Here is a 14,171-nt window from a genome sequence, read left to right as displayed (position 1 = left end):
AGGTTTCCCCGACTCACCGGAAGGGAAGGACCCACCATTGGATTTTTCGAATGATTTTTTTTTGTTCTTGCCGGGCTCTTCCATTGCGATTGCCTTTTCTGCCGGAGAACTGCAAGAAAAAGGGCAGGTGTGACCGGGCGGTCAGAAGCTCTATCATCGATCGCAGCTTCCCATTGGAACATAACTGCACCCGGCCCCGGGAGCTCGGGCCATAGCTGCGCAAAAAAACGGCCCAGAAGGTCAGGTACCCATGGAAGGTACCCACCCGGGATCGCACTAGGTAAAAGGCAGTTGCGCAAAAGAACGAACCTACTACGTACTGGGCCCTGGGGCCGCCAGCAGCGCACCGCAGCTAAGCCCGCGCTGAGAGCCACAAAGCGCCACCCCTGCTTGGTCAGAATTCCAGAGCCCAAGAAAATAAAGCTGCACCTTCCGGTCGCGTCACTTCCGCCCTACCCTCGAAACAATTTCTTTCTTCCCCCCATACCCAGAATAATCCTCCTCTTCTGACTCTCTTCTTTTCAAGTTCTTCATCTCGATTGCATCAATTCGCATCACAAAGAATCGATTCTTCAGTTGTTCTCTGCGAAACCTTCGATTTGACCAAAATCCCCATCCCATTACACGCGTTTTATCGCCAAGCACACATCATATCATCACCTGACGATCATGCCTCCCAAGGCCGCCCCCAAGAAGGCTGCTGAGCCCAAAGCAGCACCGAAGAAGACTCCCCTCGCCAAGAAGGGCAACGAGATCACCAAGAAGCCTGCCGCGAAACCCGCTGGAAAGAAGGAAGCTACTACCAATGGCGCGACCGCCGCCTCCAAGAAGCGCAAGCTCGCCGAGGAGGAATCAGAAGTCGAAGCGTCCGAGGCCGAGGAGCCCGAGAAGACCGAGAAGCCTGCCCCCAAGAAGAACACCAAGAAGGCAGCAGAGCCTGCTGTGAAGAAGACCAAGACTACCGCTGCCGCCCCCAAGAAGAAGGCCGCGGCTGCCGAGGAGACCGAAGAGGAGCCCAAGGTCGCGAAGCCCGCAAAGAAGGTTGCCGCGAAGAAGGCCGAGCCCAAGAAGACTGCTGCCGCAAAGAAGACTGATGCCAAGCCCGCCGCTGATACCAAGAAGCGCAAGTCAAGCGAGGAGGCGACAGAAGACGAGAAGCCCAAGGCAAAGAAGTCAAAGACTGACACTGCTGAGGTCGACAGCCAGGCTACGGAATCGGCCAAGGCGACAGAGTCTGCGGATGAGGAGCCCGAGGCTGTCAAGCCTGCGAAGGCTACCAAGAAGGCCGCTGTCGCTGCCCCCAAGCCTCCCCCAGCCCACCCCCACAAGATTGGCAAGAAGATCAACTCTGCGCCGACCCAGATCCTCGATGTGTATGTATTCGGCGAGGGATCCTCTGGCGAGCTCGGTCTCGGCAGCAAGAAGCTTGACGGCAAGAAGGTTGTCGATGTCAAGCGCCCGAGATTGAACCCTAAGCTTGATGCCAAGGACGTCGGTGTTGTCCAGGTTGCCTGCGGTGGCATGCACGTCGTTGCTCTGACCAAGGACAACAAGATCCTCACATGGGGCGTCAACGACCAGGGAGCTCTTGGTCGCGACACCAACTGGGATGGAGGACTCCGCGACGCTGACGCCGAAGAGGAGGAAGACGACGAGGACGACTCCGGCATCAACCCCCACGAGAGCACGCCCACCGCCGTTGACGCGACGAACTTTGCTCCCGATGTCAAGTTCACTCAGGTCGTTGCCAGTGACAGTGCCACATTCGCCTTGACTGAGGATGGCAGGGTTTACGGATGGGGCACATTCAGAGTAAGCTATCTAACCGCAGCATGAGGTGATAAGTAGCTAACATTCTCCAGTCGAGTGACGGTATCCTCGGTTTCACCGACAAGATCCAGATCCAGAAGACTCCCGCCTACCTTCCCACATTGAAGAACATCACGGCCCTTGCTGCCGGCTCCAACCACATTCTCGCTCTTGACGACAAGGGTGTCGTTGTCGCCTGGGGCTGCGGCCAGCAGAACCAGCTTGGGCGCCGTATCATCGAGCGCAACAAGCTTTCCTCCCTTATCCCCCAGAGCATGGGTCTTCCCAAGAACAAGGTCGACCGCATTGCTTGCGGATCCTACCACAGCTTTGCTCTTGGCAAGGATGGTGCCGTCTGGGCCTGGGGTCTCAACAACTTTGCCGAGACTGGTATTGAGATGGGTGCTGGCGAGGATGACGCTGTTGTTCTGCGTCCTACCATTGTCGAGTCGCTCAAGAACTACAAGATCAAGCAGATTGCTGGTGGCGAGCACCACTCTCTTGCTTGCACCGAGGACGGCAAGCTCTTGACCTGGGGACGTCTGGATGGCCACCAGGTCGGTATCCCTGTCGAGGAGCTGGATGCGGAAAGCGTCATTAAGGATGAGAGCAACAACCCCCGCATTCTCTCTAAGCCTACTGCTGTTGAGGGTAAGTTCACCTGTCCATTCCTTACCGAGTGTCGCTAACGTAAGTCACTAGATATCGCCAAGTGTGTATACGTTGCCGCTGGTGTCGACAACAACTTTGCCATTGACGGAAAGGGCGAGGCTCACTCGTGGGGCTTCTCTGCCAACTACCAGACTGGTCAGGGCACGACTGAGGATATCGAGACCCCGACCACCATTGACAACACCGCTGTCCGCGGTAAGAAGCTCGTCTTCGCTGGCGCTGGTGGCCAGTACTCTATCCTGGGAGGTGTTGCCGACGTTCCCAAGGTCAACGGCTTCGCGCCCCAACCAGCCACTGGTGGTTTCAGACCTGTTTTCTAATCTCTTAGAGAAAAGGTTGAACCTTGACAGGGCGGCGGCGAGTTCCAAATAACAGCAAGCGGATACGACTGGCTTCTACAAGAACACGGATGATGAACGAGCAAGCGCCGCCATCACCAGAAACAAGAGGTGGACTCCATACATGAGCCGAGGCGGCATACCAATTCCAGTCGCGATGCTTTTTCCTTTGGTTCATTCTCAGCATGAGCCATTTTCACTCGCGGTACGATACATTCGTGCAACAATCTGATTTTGACGAGTTTCCGGTTTTTTCTCCAATGTCCCCTGAGCGGACTAATAGATTTTTTCTGGACGAGAGCGGCAGTGAGGCTTCGACTCGGCATGAACGGATGGGCAGGTATAGAAACGGCCTCGAAGGGGAGTCAAACTTATGATACCAACGAGGATTTTCTGCTCGACAAGGCCCCTCCTATTGTGTGCCTAGCGGAGGATCGTGACCGCCGCGGAGGCTGTTTGGCTATGGAGACTGATGATAGTCTCCTGTAATACTATGCTTGGTCTCGAGAAGTTATCAAGGTCTGATCCTCCCCTTTTTTTTACACTTGATGTGTATATTACGAGAGGATCTTCTAGCCCGGCATTGTGCATTTTTATCTTTTTTAGCAGCATGGAAAACGGAATGGATAGGAGGCATTGGACTATCAAAAAACTTATTTCTGGCTTCGTCTGAACATGATTAAAAGTATTGTACAATGACGTGAAGCATCGTCGATCCTTTGGCTTCCGCCTCCTCTGGTAGCCGTGGGCATGCATCTGTCTGTCTCGTTGCCTTGTTCGTCTATCGTGGCTCCTTTTTGGGCTCCTATTGGCTCTCGCACCTCTCCCGTGGCTCCCACAACTCTCAACTTCCATGGTATACACCAAAATGCGCCGTGCCCTTGTTGGTATGATTGGCCCTCTACAGTTCCGGCGTTTTCGAGATTCCTCGCGTGGCACCAGTTTGCCTTTTTGGTGATTCTAAGGTTTTCCTTCATGTTGTCACCCTACCTGCTCAACCCTTCAGCCCAGCCGCCGCCTTGGCCAGAGACCCGCCGCTGCCCCTAGAGCTGAAAATACCCATGATACCGAATCCGACGTAAAATAGCGCAAGCGGGTACGCCACGAGCCCGCGCATACCCCTCATCCGTCCAACAGCGCAAAACATGCCCGAGGCGGAGTACGTGCACCAGAGGATAGCCATGGTGGTGAAGACGATACCGAGGGGCGTGTCCATGGGCATGAAGACGCCGAACACGCTGGTGGCCACCAGAGGGAGGAGGCAGTAGCCCAGCACGGAGGAGGAGCGAGTGAAGGTCAGGGTCGAGGAGAAGTGGCCCGCGGCGTTGCGCGACGGGTGGTCGTGGTGGGTGTCCGGGGCGCCGGGGTAGCCTCCACCGACGGAGGATACGGGCCCGCCGTATTGGGGTGCCTGAGGTGCTGTTGAGGGGTGGGCGTCGGTGGGCGTCATGAGGGAGAGGATTATGTGGAGGGAGGTGCTTCCGAGGAGGGCGAGGCCGTAGATGTAGCCGAAGTGGATTTTGCCGGAGAGGAGGAGGAAGGTGCCGTACTGAGAGAGGAGAGAGGTTAGCTTTGTATTTGTGGTAGGGAAGGGAGGTGAGGTTTTGGGTTTTGCAACGTACGGAGAGGACGAAGAGTAGGGGACCGAAGAGGTCTGCGTCGTCCATTAGGTGTTGATCGATTCGGCGGAAGGGGTTCAGGACCGCCAGAGTCTGCAAATCATCGAAGGTCAGCCAAAATGCTCTCCCCATGTTCAGATCCATTCTTATAGAGGTTGGGGGAGCAAGTTCTCCCAATGCTTCAAGCCCAATCGCGCATCACACCCAATAAAACACACCTTTGCCTGAATATGCCCAAAGTTGACCCCAAGCTCCTCGAGCAAGGGCGGCTCGCCATCATAGCCTTCAGTCGAAAAGGCCGCCAGCCAACCCGTGCGCAGACCGCCCTGCTCGCCCATGCGACCCGATACACCGACGCCGCCGCCAGGAGGGGCGCCAAAGGCTGCCGCACCGCCGAAGCCGCCTGCCGCGGCGGGTTGGGCTCCGTAGCCGTAGGAGGCCTGTTGTGGGGTTGCGTGGCCCGAGACGGCGCCGGCTGGGGAGTAGGAGGAGGGGTAGAACTGGAGGTTTTGGGCACCTCCTCCTCCGCCGCCGCCGCCTCCTGCGCCGGGGCCGTAGGATTGTTGGGGTTGGTAGTAGTTTGACATCGTCTGCTGTGTATGTCGGATTTGAGAGGTTGAGGTTGAGGTTGAGGTATGTTTAGTATAGGTAAATTGGTTGGAGTGCCCTTTCGATTACTACCCCCTTGTCTGGAGTAGGCGCGCCTCGATTCCGTTTCGTTTCGTCGTCGGTTCGTGATAGGTGCCGTTGCAAATCTGGTTCCAATGGATTGTGTGTAGGATATAGGAGCTAGTCGTCGGTCGTGGGCTCGAGAGCCGTTTTGCGCCGGGGTTGCGAGGCGCGTTTGGGTGCGTGAGTGGACAGGTGGTACCTGGAGCTGGCGATATTGGAGACGTAGCTTCTTTCGAGGCTCACCACGTCAGTCAGGGCTGGTCGCTGGAGCTGTAGAGTGGGGCCGTGAAGAATCCTTCTTGCCTGAACCTTGAGGCATGTGAGTAATGCCTGTCAGGCAAAGATGTTTATCGATAAGATAGCTCTGCTGACGGGATCTTGCTATCGATAAGATAACGTCTGATCATGTTTCCCTCGGACCTTTTCTTGACGACCCTGGACCGGCATTCCTTGTTCCCCAGTTCTCCAGTTTTTGTGGACGTAGCAGTATATTATTCCACGAACACATTATGCATCAGTAGGATGAGATGAACTGCGGATAAAGCAACAGCTACGCATAAGTCACTAGATCATGTCATCATCCCGCTGAGATTGTCAACGTCACGCAATTCTCTCTTCTCTGCTGCAACTTGCAAGCATCAGCTCCAGCAAGTGTTTGCCTCCAGAGAGCGAACAACGGCAGCCAATTCCTCTTCCATCTAGCGTCAAACAAAGCGCAAATTTCTGCCCGCCAGATTAGGCAAGCAATTCTTCCAAGGATGTTCGTCCGGGGATGGACGCTTCTTCTGCCAGCCCACATAACCCAATCCCCAACCAAACAATACGCTTGTGGGCAGACTGCGGCAGTTTTCTGCTGCTCCTGACTCTCTTCACTGGAGCCCCTATCAACCCATGACATCGGTAACTGGCCACGAGGTGACTGGGCCGCCAAGCATCACGGCAGTGGACTTCCATCTCCACTCAAACCACGCAGAATCAGAAGTTCTGGACAACATCGCGAGGTCAGAGAGTGCATGCGCTCTCCAAGATGGACAAGTTTCCCTTGTTCTCATCTCATTCTAAGGTGCTTATGCTATCACTAAATAGACATTTGGTCCTCGGGCATGTTTCGTTCGAAAAGCCGACCATTTGGTGTCGTGACATTACTCAACTGAGTCGTGTGCCTGCTCAATACGATTTAAAGCCCTAGTCAACGTTCCATCGAGTCCGTGTACGGCTGCTCTCCGAGATGGTGGACTGAGATCTTCCGGTCGAGGCTCTCTCCGGTGCCCGAGGAAGTGGTGCGAGCTGCTTTTCCGTCGGGGTCGCTGGTGTACCGTCCTCCCTCGTGGCTCATAAACCGCGTATTACCTTCTTCAACAACCTCGACCGCATCCCTAGTAAGCCCAGGGAACCCCTCGTTCATGCGGTCCTGGGAATCTCTCGATTGCCGGGATTTCTATCCCACGGAGATGTCGATGGATCCTACCTCGAAGCCAGGTCTCCATCAAGGAGGCGGCCCTACGGTGGTGGAGTTTGTTTTCCACCAACGGGAGGACGGTCTGCTTTCTAGCCCAATTTAACAAGGGGGTCAATGGTGGTTGCGAATAGAATGCCACGGCCTGGATAGCAGCTGTCTGCAACGAAAGTACAGCGTTACTTTCATCAAGACCTAGACTGACAGCTCTCAGAGACGAGGGCTCCCTGTTGACGATGCGAAGTTTGTATTTAAGCTTGATGGCAGCCGGCTAATCGGCAAGAGCTGATCCCTCTCGATCAGTCTTCACTGCTGCAGTCATTCATTCCTTACCTTGCAATTGGTCTTTTTGGTTTTTTAACAGCAAACATGGGTCTCTACAGGTTCCTCATCGCCATCCTCCCGGTCGTCTTGGCCGCGGACCTCTACGTCGCGCCCGCCGGCTCAGATAGCGCTGCCGGGACTCTCGCTGCTCCTCTCAAGTCCATCCAAGTTGCAGTCGACAAGGCCGTTGCCGGCGACACCATCTACCTCCGTGCCGGCACATACTCGCCCACGACTAACATCAAGATCACCAAGAGCGGCACCTCCGCCAAGCCCTACACCCTGACGGCTTACAACGATGAGGCCGTCACCATCGACGGAGAGGCTTTGCCCGGCACCCCCGGCGCTCTCGACTCCTCTCTTGCCAACGCCGACCGTGGTGTTCTTCACATCGAGGGGGCCAACTACTGGAAGTTTTACAAGTTGACCATCATCAACGGCCCCTACGGCGTCTACCTCCGCGACGGATCCAACAACTACTTTGAGCGCATCGTCACCCACGACAACTACGAGACGGGCTTCCAGATGCAGGGCTCCCTGAGCAACAACCAGGTCATCTACCTCGACTCCTACCGCAACCGCGACCCCCGCAAGAACGGCGAGAGCGCCGACGGCTTCGCCTGCAAGGAGGGCTCCGGCACGGGTAACATTCTGAAGGGCGCTCGTCTTTGGGAGAACGTCGACGACGGTTTGGACCTTTGGTTAGTTATATCTTCCCACATCCCCCCATCCCACCTAAACACCGGCTAACAAACACAACAACAGGGAGTTCAAGTCCCCCGTCACCATCATGGACACCATCTCATGGGGCAACGGCGTGAACCGCTGGGGCTTCACCGACTTCCAGGGCGACGGCAACGGCTTCAAGCTGGGCGGCGGCGACGCCGCCGACGTCGGCTCGGCGAACCACGTCATCACCAACAGCATCGCCTTCAACAACGTGGCCAAGGGCTTCACCGACAACAAGCAGCCCGGCAACTTCCAGTTCACACGCAACACAGCCTACAACAACGGCGCTGTCGGCTTCCAGACCATCACGACCAAGTCAACGCTCAAGAGCAATGTCGCCGCCGCCAACTCGGCGACCACGGCCAAGTCGGGACAGACGTCGCTCGTCAGCGGCACCACCAGCAGCGGCAACTCGTGGGACGGCAGCGCGACCTGGTCCGCTTCGAGCTTCAAGAGCGTCGATGTTAGCTTGGTTAAGGGTGCGCGCCAGGCCAACGGCAAGATTGTGGCGAGCAACTTCTTGATTCCTACCTCTGGTGAGGCCATTGGTGCCACCACCACCTGGTCCTAGATCTCGTTTTCACGTCTTGGAACATACTATCTTATCCCGTAAATAATTCATCTGTACATACTTAGACTGCCATAGAGCGGAGTACATAAACCAACCAGTACATATCCTCTTACCTATAAGACTCTTCTGCCTTATTCAGCGCTAGAGATTTTGCCTGAATGATTTGTCCCCTGGAAGCTTCGGAATGGTTGCTACTCAGTCACGGAGACTGATGTACCAAGATTCTGAACAGTCGGGTCGGCCTAGTAACCCCTCGAGGTTGTGCTGTGAATGCCTGCGCCAACTCCTATTCTTCATCGTGCTCTCTATGCAATAAACAACATGAGCATCAGACACTCGAGGTGAAATTTAGGTTCCATGGGTATGCAGTGCCGTCGAGACGTTGAAAGAGAGCACAAGCGCAGCGGAACATTTCGACGATGGACTCAAACTCAAAATCAAGCCCCGTGCCCTGTTGACAAGGGGAATCCATTGCTCATTTCCCGCGGGTATCAGTGTGAATAACAAGCCACAGGAGAGGCGGCCTACTTGAATCAGTGATGTGGCTGAGGAGACCATATGTGGCGCAGTATGCACGGAAGGCCCGAGAAAAAAATTGTCGGCGCCCGGCCAAACCCGCTCCTCCGAAGCGCAGGAAGCTCGGAATTTCTCGTCGGCAATTTCCATGTCGTCGATGGATTTTTTTGGATAGGTTGCGAGCCATCTTTACGCCCAGCGCCCCCCCGTATCAGCCAAGCTGTACTGAACACGCGCGACATCGCATCTCGGGTCCCTGTATACCGTGCGATCAGTCATCGAGCATCGATCCGCCTCCATCAACAACATCTCTACCGCCCTTCGCGCAGAGGCTACTAATACAGCAAACATGGTGAGTTCGCCTCTAGCTTTCCCCTCCTAACCTACTCTCTCTCTCTCTCTCGCGCGCGCGCGCCCCTTCGAGCCCGAATGCGCCGCCAGAGCTCATCAACCTCATACCGATCCCGCGAAGCGAAACCCGACTAACCCTCGCAACCTTTAGGCGTACCGCCTCATCACCCAGGTCGTCTTCGTCGGCACCCGCATCGTCGGTCGCTCCTTCGCCGCAGCCTACAAGCAAGCGCAGGCCTCCTCCGAGTACGCCCGCGCGCAAGCCAAGAACGGCAACGCACCCGCCGGCACAAAGGGTGCCGGCTCCGGCGGCTCGGGCATGACCCTCGACGAGGCGTGCAAGATCCTCAACGTCGAGGCACCCGGCAAGAACGGCGCCGACGCCAACCCGGGCGAGGTCATGGAGCGCTTCAAGAAGCTGTTCGACGTCAACGATCCCAAGAAGGGCGGCAGCTTCTACCTCCAGAGCAAGGTGCTCCGGGCGAGGGAGAGGTTGGAAAAGGAGATTGGGCCGTTGGTGGAGAAGGAGGAGGTCGAGGCTGAGGTGAAGGAAGGCTTCAAGCCCAAGATTTACAAGGACCGGTGAACTGCCACCGCAAGAACTGCGGCGGCGGCGGCGGCAGGACGGTCGTCACGAGGACGCTGACGCAGTAACGGACAACGAAGGCTTCTCCTGCGACGAGCGATCTTAGGCCGGGCCAGACCGAACCGATGTACGAACGGACCCCGACGGAGGGATGGGAGGGGGTATGACCACTGAGCGTGCTCTGCCAAAGAGCTGCTCGAGGGTCAGAAAACTGTATTGGAACAAACTTCACTCGACTCCGCATGGCATGGCGTTTTTAGGAGGTGGAATCTCTTTTTTGATTATTTTGGCGCGCGCGCTCACGGCACCGCCAGCATTGGCACGGTTAGACGATAAAAGGGGGCTTTGCGCGAAGAAAATTTGTTAATACTACTGTACTATAAAACATGATGGGAAGAGAAGGAGAAAGAGAGACGGGGGACTTCGGACCGATGGGAACAGGTCTTGAGAGAATGCAAACACCATATTGCTACTCACGCATAGAGCCAATGAAATGCGTCTCACGCTTGATTGAGTTGTTGACTGGTGGCTCAACGTTGCTTGGATTCTGGCATTTTTTCACGACTTTGGGTGAACATGTTCCAGTGCCATGCTGACCGACTGTGTACATTAATTTTGACTTATTCAATCCTTTTCAATTTACATTATCTCATTATTTCGAGCAGCCAACCGCCCCTCCGATACTCGGCCTACATCAAGTACCTCACAACAATGCAGGACATCCATCCCCACCTATCAACACAGAACTACATGCCTCAAAATTCTGACCAAACACAAAAAGTGAACTGATCGCGATGATCAGTCCCGGGTAAATGCCCAGAGGCGGATTCGAACCGCCGTCAACACGGATCGCTGTATAGAAGAACCACAACGTATCATCCTAACCAACTAGACGATCTGGGCGAATTGAAGCTTGCATGTGTCTCCTTGGTGAGGGTGGAAGCTTGGTTGACAGGTCCGCTCGGAAACGGGTCTATGGACTCTCAAGTGAGGTGGGAGACGAGATGCGTGAGGGCTTACGCGCGGTGGAGCAGGTGGGTGTATTCTCCGAGGGCTGCATGGAAGTCTCGTGTAAGACTTGAGAGATGGGTAGAAGAAATATGGCTTTAGAAGTTATTGTCCAGACTCCAATGGTTTGATTGAAATGCGTACCATTGTTCTTGATGAAGCTTGTCTGCGTTGCTAGGGTTGAATTTCGAAGAGCTCTCGAACGACAAGTCTATGATCTAGCGAGTCTCAAGACACTGAGAGATGATAACTCCGGACATAAAGCCCTAGTACGAAGTACATGCAACGAACAATACCAATTTTCTCATTCCACGCCATGAAGAGGGTCATCAGCAGCTAGGTTTTCGTCAGGCATGTCAATTATGCCTGGTCGTTCATCTGCGAGACATATGACTGTTGACCATATTCAGAGCCTCAGATAAATCATCCGTTTTGACCCTTTCCATATACTGCGCCCCATTCTCACTTTGCATCTGGACCTCCCCAGTTCCAGAACCCCGAGCAGCCCTCCGTCGCTCGACAACCAGCCACCGCGACGCTGTCACAATAGCCCGGACAATATCCACAAAGTTGAGGGCATCCTTCAACGCTCTCCATTGGAAGCCCCGCGCAGAGACGCTGGTCTTGGCGTTAGGCCGAGTAGAGCCGTCAGCTCCATCCCAAACGCCGCATGCATCCTGCTCTTCTGCTCCTGGCCCTCCATTCGCAGTCTCAGGCTGCTGAGGCCAGACTTCTCGGCTTCTTACAGGGATGATTCGCGTCGCAGAGTTCTGATCTGTGCCCTGCCCATCTTCGTCGCTGGCATTATGTCCGGTGTTTTTCGGTGCCGCTGGGTCTTTGTAAATGGAGTAGGGGTAGGCATAGAGGTGGAGGATTGATACGGCTGCCATCTCGAAGCATAGGAGTGTGTTGGGAATACCGACTGCCCATGACGGGCGCGAGATGTATGCTGTTGGTTTCAAGGGGCCGCCGTCGCCTGTGAGGAACTCGAAGATGCCCTGATGTAACTTCTGTGTTAGCACATGTTCATGATATATGACGGCCAGGAGAGGAGGCTGTTGGGAGCCACCTCTCTAAAGAGGGGAGGTTTGCACTCACGGTCTGAACGTAGAACAGAAACACCACTAGCTTGATGGCGAGGAATTTGAGCAGAGGTCGATGCTGGGCCATCTCCTTCGAGGTTTGGTGGTAGAATTGCAGCAGGCACATCATGGCTGTGACGAGGGACAAGATCTCAATGACCATGACCTACTCGTTGTCAGTGTCTCTAGTCTTCGTTCTCTACCATGTTCGACTCTCGAGAATCTTGTCTTCATTGGGATCTCACTTACCCAGATCTTGGCATGGCTAGGATCCTTGGATTCCTTACAATACACGTCCGCGGCTTCCGTGATGCACTTTGTGAGAGCACCGAAGAACTTAACAGTACAGAACTGGAAGACTCCAAACCAAATAATCTAGCAAAAATTAGTCAGACGCAGGCTATGTAAGAGACACCATGTTTTTGAGCTGCATTCACTCACGTTGAACCATTTCAGGCCGTCCTCAGTTTGTCCTCTTTTGTTTCTTCCGACATGCTTGACAAAGAACCGCGTGGGATTGAGCCACTTCTTCGGCTCCACCAAGTTGAAGACCCGGCGTAATGTATTCAGATCGGGATGCAGCAGCTGGCAGAGTAACAGGAAGAAGGACGCGATGACTAAAGACTCGTAGAACTCGTAAACGCTTCCAATGTACACCTGCTTCTTGTAGAAGACGATACTCAGACTGCATGCGATGGAGTAGACTGGGACCATCAACAGGATCCGGATTATTCTGTGCAAGAATGTCTTTTTGTCAGAACCCATGAACGATCTATGATGGGAGAGTGCTAGGAAACGAGATATGCGGAACTCACTGCTTCTGTTCTTTGGGTTTCGTGTAGTTGCTCGCGTGTCTGAAGATGAGGTATGCCGTAGCACAACAGGCGACTATGGTTGCTCCTGCTGATAGAGATATCAACAGGCCGTGGACTCGGATACCGCCACTGAGCTTCTGTTCGATAACTTGTAGTAGATTTGTCAGACGTGCCTTCGACCGATATTGTCATATATCTTAACGTACTTGGAACATCCAGAGGATGCTCTTTGCATTTCGCCATTGAATCTTCAGGACGGTCCAATTTCGTAGAGTGTCACTCTCGAGTCAAACGGTCCAGGATCTCGGCTCGCGTCTTCGTTCAGATCACAATGGGAGTCACCTTCGGTTTCGTAGATTTTCGCGCTCTTCCGTGCTCTCTATCCTCCCGATTCTTCTCTTATGGCTGTCTTTTTATCGTTTCTGGTTGCCTTCTCTTTGTGATGACTGTCAATGAGAAAGTATAATAAGACAGATTATCTGAGATAAAACCAGACTTGAAAGAGCGAGAGACCAGTACCATATCAAGAGCAGATACTGAAAGAAAACAATTATGAAAGGCTACACGGAATTAGCAATGAGAATATACATCCTGCGCCTCTGGAGCCCAGGCTTTCTTATCAAGTGAGTAAAAGCTTAGGTAACTACATGAAAGGACCAATCTCGCCCAAGCTTTCTGCGTTCTCTCAGCATCGTAGCCAATTATTACCTCACCTATCCTAACGAGACAAAACCTGACGGATCTGCGAGCCTAAGATCATAGTGACCAATAGACTTTCGAATATCCTGAACTAGGTAGATTGAATAGCTCTCTCCCCCATTTTACAGTCTTTGCCCAGCCGTACTTTCCGCTGACTTACTCGTGTAATTGTAACTTTACGCGCAGACGTTGGCTTGAAATCTCTTGGAATATTAAGGTTTCGTTACAAAGCCCAGGCGCGAACGCAGTGACAAGGGTCAAACCCCCACTAGGCTGAGCCGTCATAGCCACACTTCACACGTCAACGGGAGATTCGGGAAGACCCGTTCGTATATCTAACGGCATAACCCAGTCTCGGCATGGAGTAATCCGTTTGGTCGACGTCCTTTCGCCCTTGATTATAGAGTACCTGATTCGTCCGCTTTTGCCCCATACGGTTGTAAACGCGACGGAACCCGAGGTACGAACACGAGATACGAGCTAGGCAGTTCGTCAGTTACAGACTCGCCTGCTCCAGACTTTGGGGGTTGACAGATCTGCCTTGCTAGGCCTTGGCGGCTTCGAGTGCCGGCTTCCCCTAAATAGGCATTTGCCCCAATCTTGCACTATGTGAACACAGTTACCGTACCCGTAGCTGAGACACGGACTTCGGTCTCTAACTACAGGCCCTGATTGAAGATTATAATATCATTACCCGCGTAAAGTGCGAGCTATCATTGGTTCTGCCTACCGTAGCCTGCGCTTCCAGTCGCTGATCTTTATGTTCATCCTACCCCACGATCATGACACAGCCCCATAAATTATCTTGGTGGATAGTCTGTAGTTTCAAGCAAAGCATGAGGCGGGATTGAGAGACTTTAAAGACTCCGGAGCCGTACGGAGCTTGAGTCAGTGTTTGTCAATGCAAGTTACAGTGCCTGAACA

General features: G+C 54.0%; 6 protein-coding genes across 6 annotated transcripts; 3 read left to right on the top strand and 3 right to left on the bottom strand.

The window, feature by feature from the left end:
- Window positions 1-669: 669 nt before the first annotated feature.
- CCOS01_09534 (GDP/GTP exchange factor) lies at window positions 670-2,801 on the top strand (the record flags this gene model as incomplete). The annotated part of the gene is made up of 3 exons (XM_060457692.1): window positions 670-1,812; window positions 1,863-2,460; window positions 2,512-2,801. 3 exons carry the CDS (start codon window positions 670-672, stop codon window positions 2,799-2,801), a joined length of 2,031 nt encoding a protein of 676 aa, XP_060312392.1.
- Window positions 2,802-3,813: 1,012 nt separating this feature from the next.
- CCOS01_09533 (Yip1 domain-containing protein) lies at window positions 3,814-5,025 on the bottom strand (the record flags this gene model as incomplete). Its single annotated transcript, XM_060457691.1, has 3 exons — window positions 3,814-4,368; window positions 4,442-4,531; window positions 4,657-5,025. 3 exons carry the CDS (start codon window positions 5,023-5,025, stop codon window positions 3,814-3,816), a joined length of 1,014 nt encoding a protein of 337 aa, XP_060312391.1.
- A 1,274-nt stretch (window positions 5,026-6,299) lies between these two features.
- On the bottom strand, window positions 6,300-6,515 carry CCOS01_09532 (uncharacterized protein; the record flags this gene model as incomplete). The annotated part of the gene is made up of 1 exon (XM_060457690.1): window positions 6,300-6,515. One exon carries the CDS (start codon window positions 6,513-6,515, stop codon window positions 6,300-6,302), a length of 216 nt encoding a protein of 71 aa, XP_060312390.1.
- Window positions 6,516-6,935: 420 nt separating this feature from the next.
- Window positions 6,936-8,190, top strand: CCOS01_09531 (pectate lyase L; the record flags this gene model as incomplete). Its single annotated transcript, XM_060457689.1, has 2 exons — window positions 6,936-7,591; window positions 7,656-8,190. 2 exons carry the CDS (start codon window positions 6,936-6,938, stop codon window positions 8,188-8,190), a joined length of 1,191 nt encoding a protein of 396 aa, XP_060312389.1.
- An 865-nt stretch (window positions 8,191-9,055) lies between these two features.
- CCOS01_09530 (uncharacterized protein) lies at window positions 9,056-9,643 on the top strand (the record flags this gene model as incomplete). The annotated part of the gene is made up of 2 exons (XM_060457688.1): window positions 9,056-9,058; window positions 9,209-9,643. 2 exons carry the CDS (start codon window positions 9,056-9,058, stop codon window positions 9,641-9,643), a joined length of 438 nt encoding a protein of 145 aa, XP_060312388.1.
- A 1,382-nt stretch (window positions 9,644-11,025) lies between these two features.
- On the bottom strand, window positions 11,026-12,791 carry CCOS01_09529 (uncharacterized protein; the record flags this gene model as incomplete). Its single annotated transcript, XM_060457687.1, has 6 exons — window positions 11,026-11,649; window positions 11,750-11,899; window positions 11,983-12,108; window positions 12,175-12,466; window positions 12,549-12,696; window positions 12,755-12,791. The coding sequence occupies 6 exons, from the start codon at window positions 12,789-12,791 to the stop codon at window positions 11,026-11,028; spliced, it is 1,377 nt and encodes a 458-aa protein (XP_060312387.1).
- Between the last annotated feature and the right edge of the window lie 1,380 nt (window positions 12,792-14,171).

The sequence above is a fragment of the Colletotrichum costaricense genome (assembly GCF_030867565.1).
Source record: "Colletotrichum costaricense strain IMI 309622 chromosome Unknown Scaffold_9.1, whole genome shotgun sequence".
NCBI lineage: Eukaryota > Fungi > Ascomycota > Sordariomycetes > Glomerellales > Glomerellaceae > Colletotrichum > Colletotrichum costaricense.
This window is presented reverse-complemented; position numbering and strand designations above follow the sequence as displayed.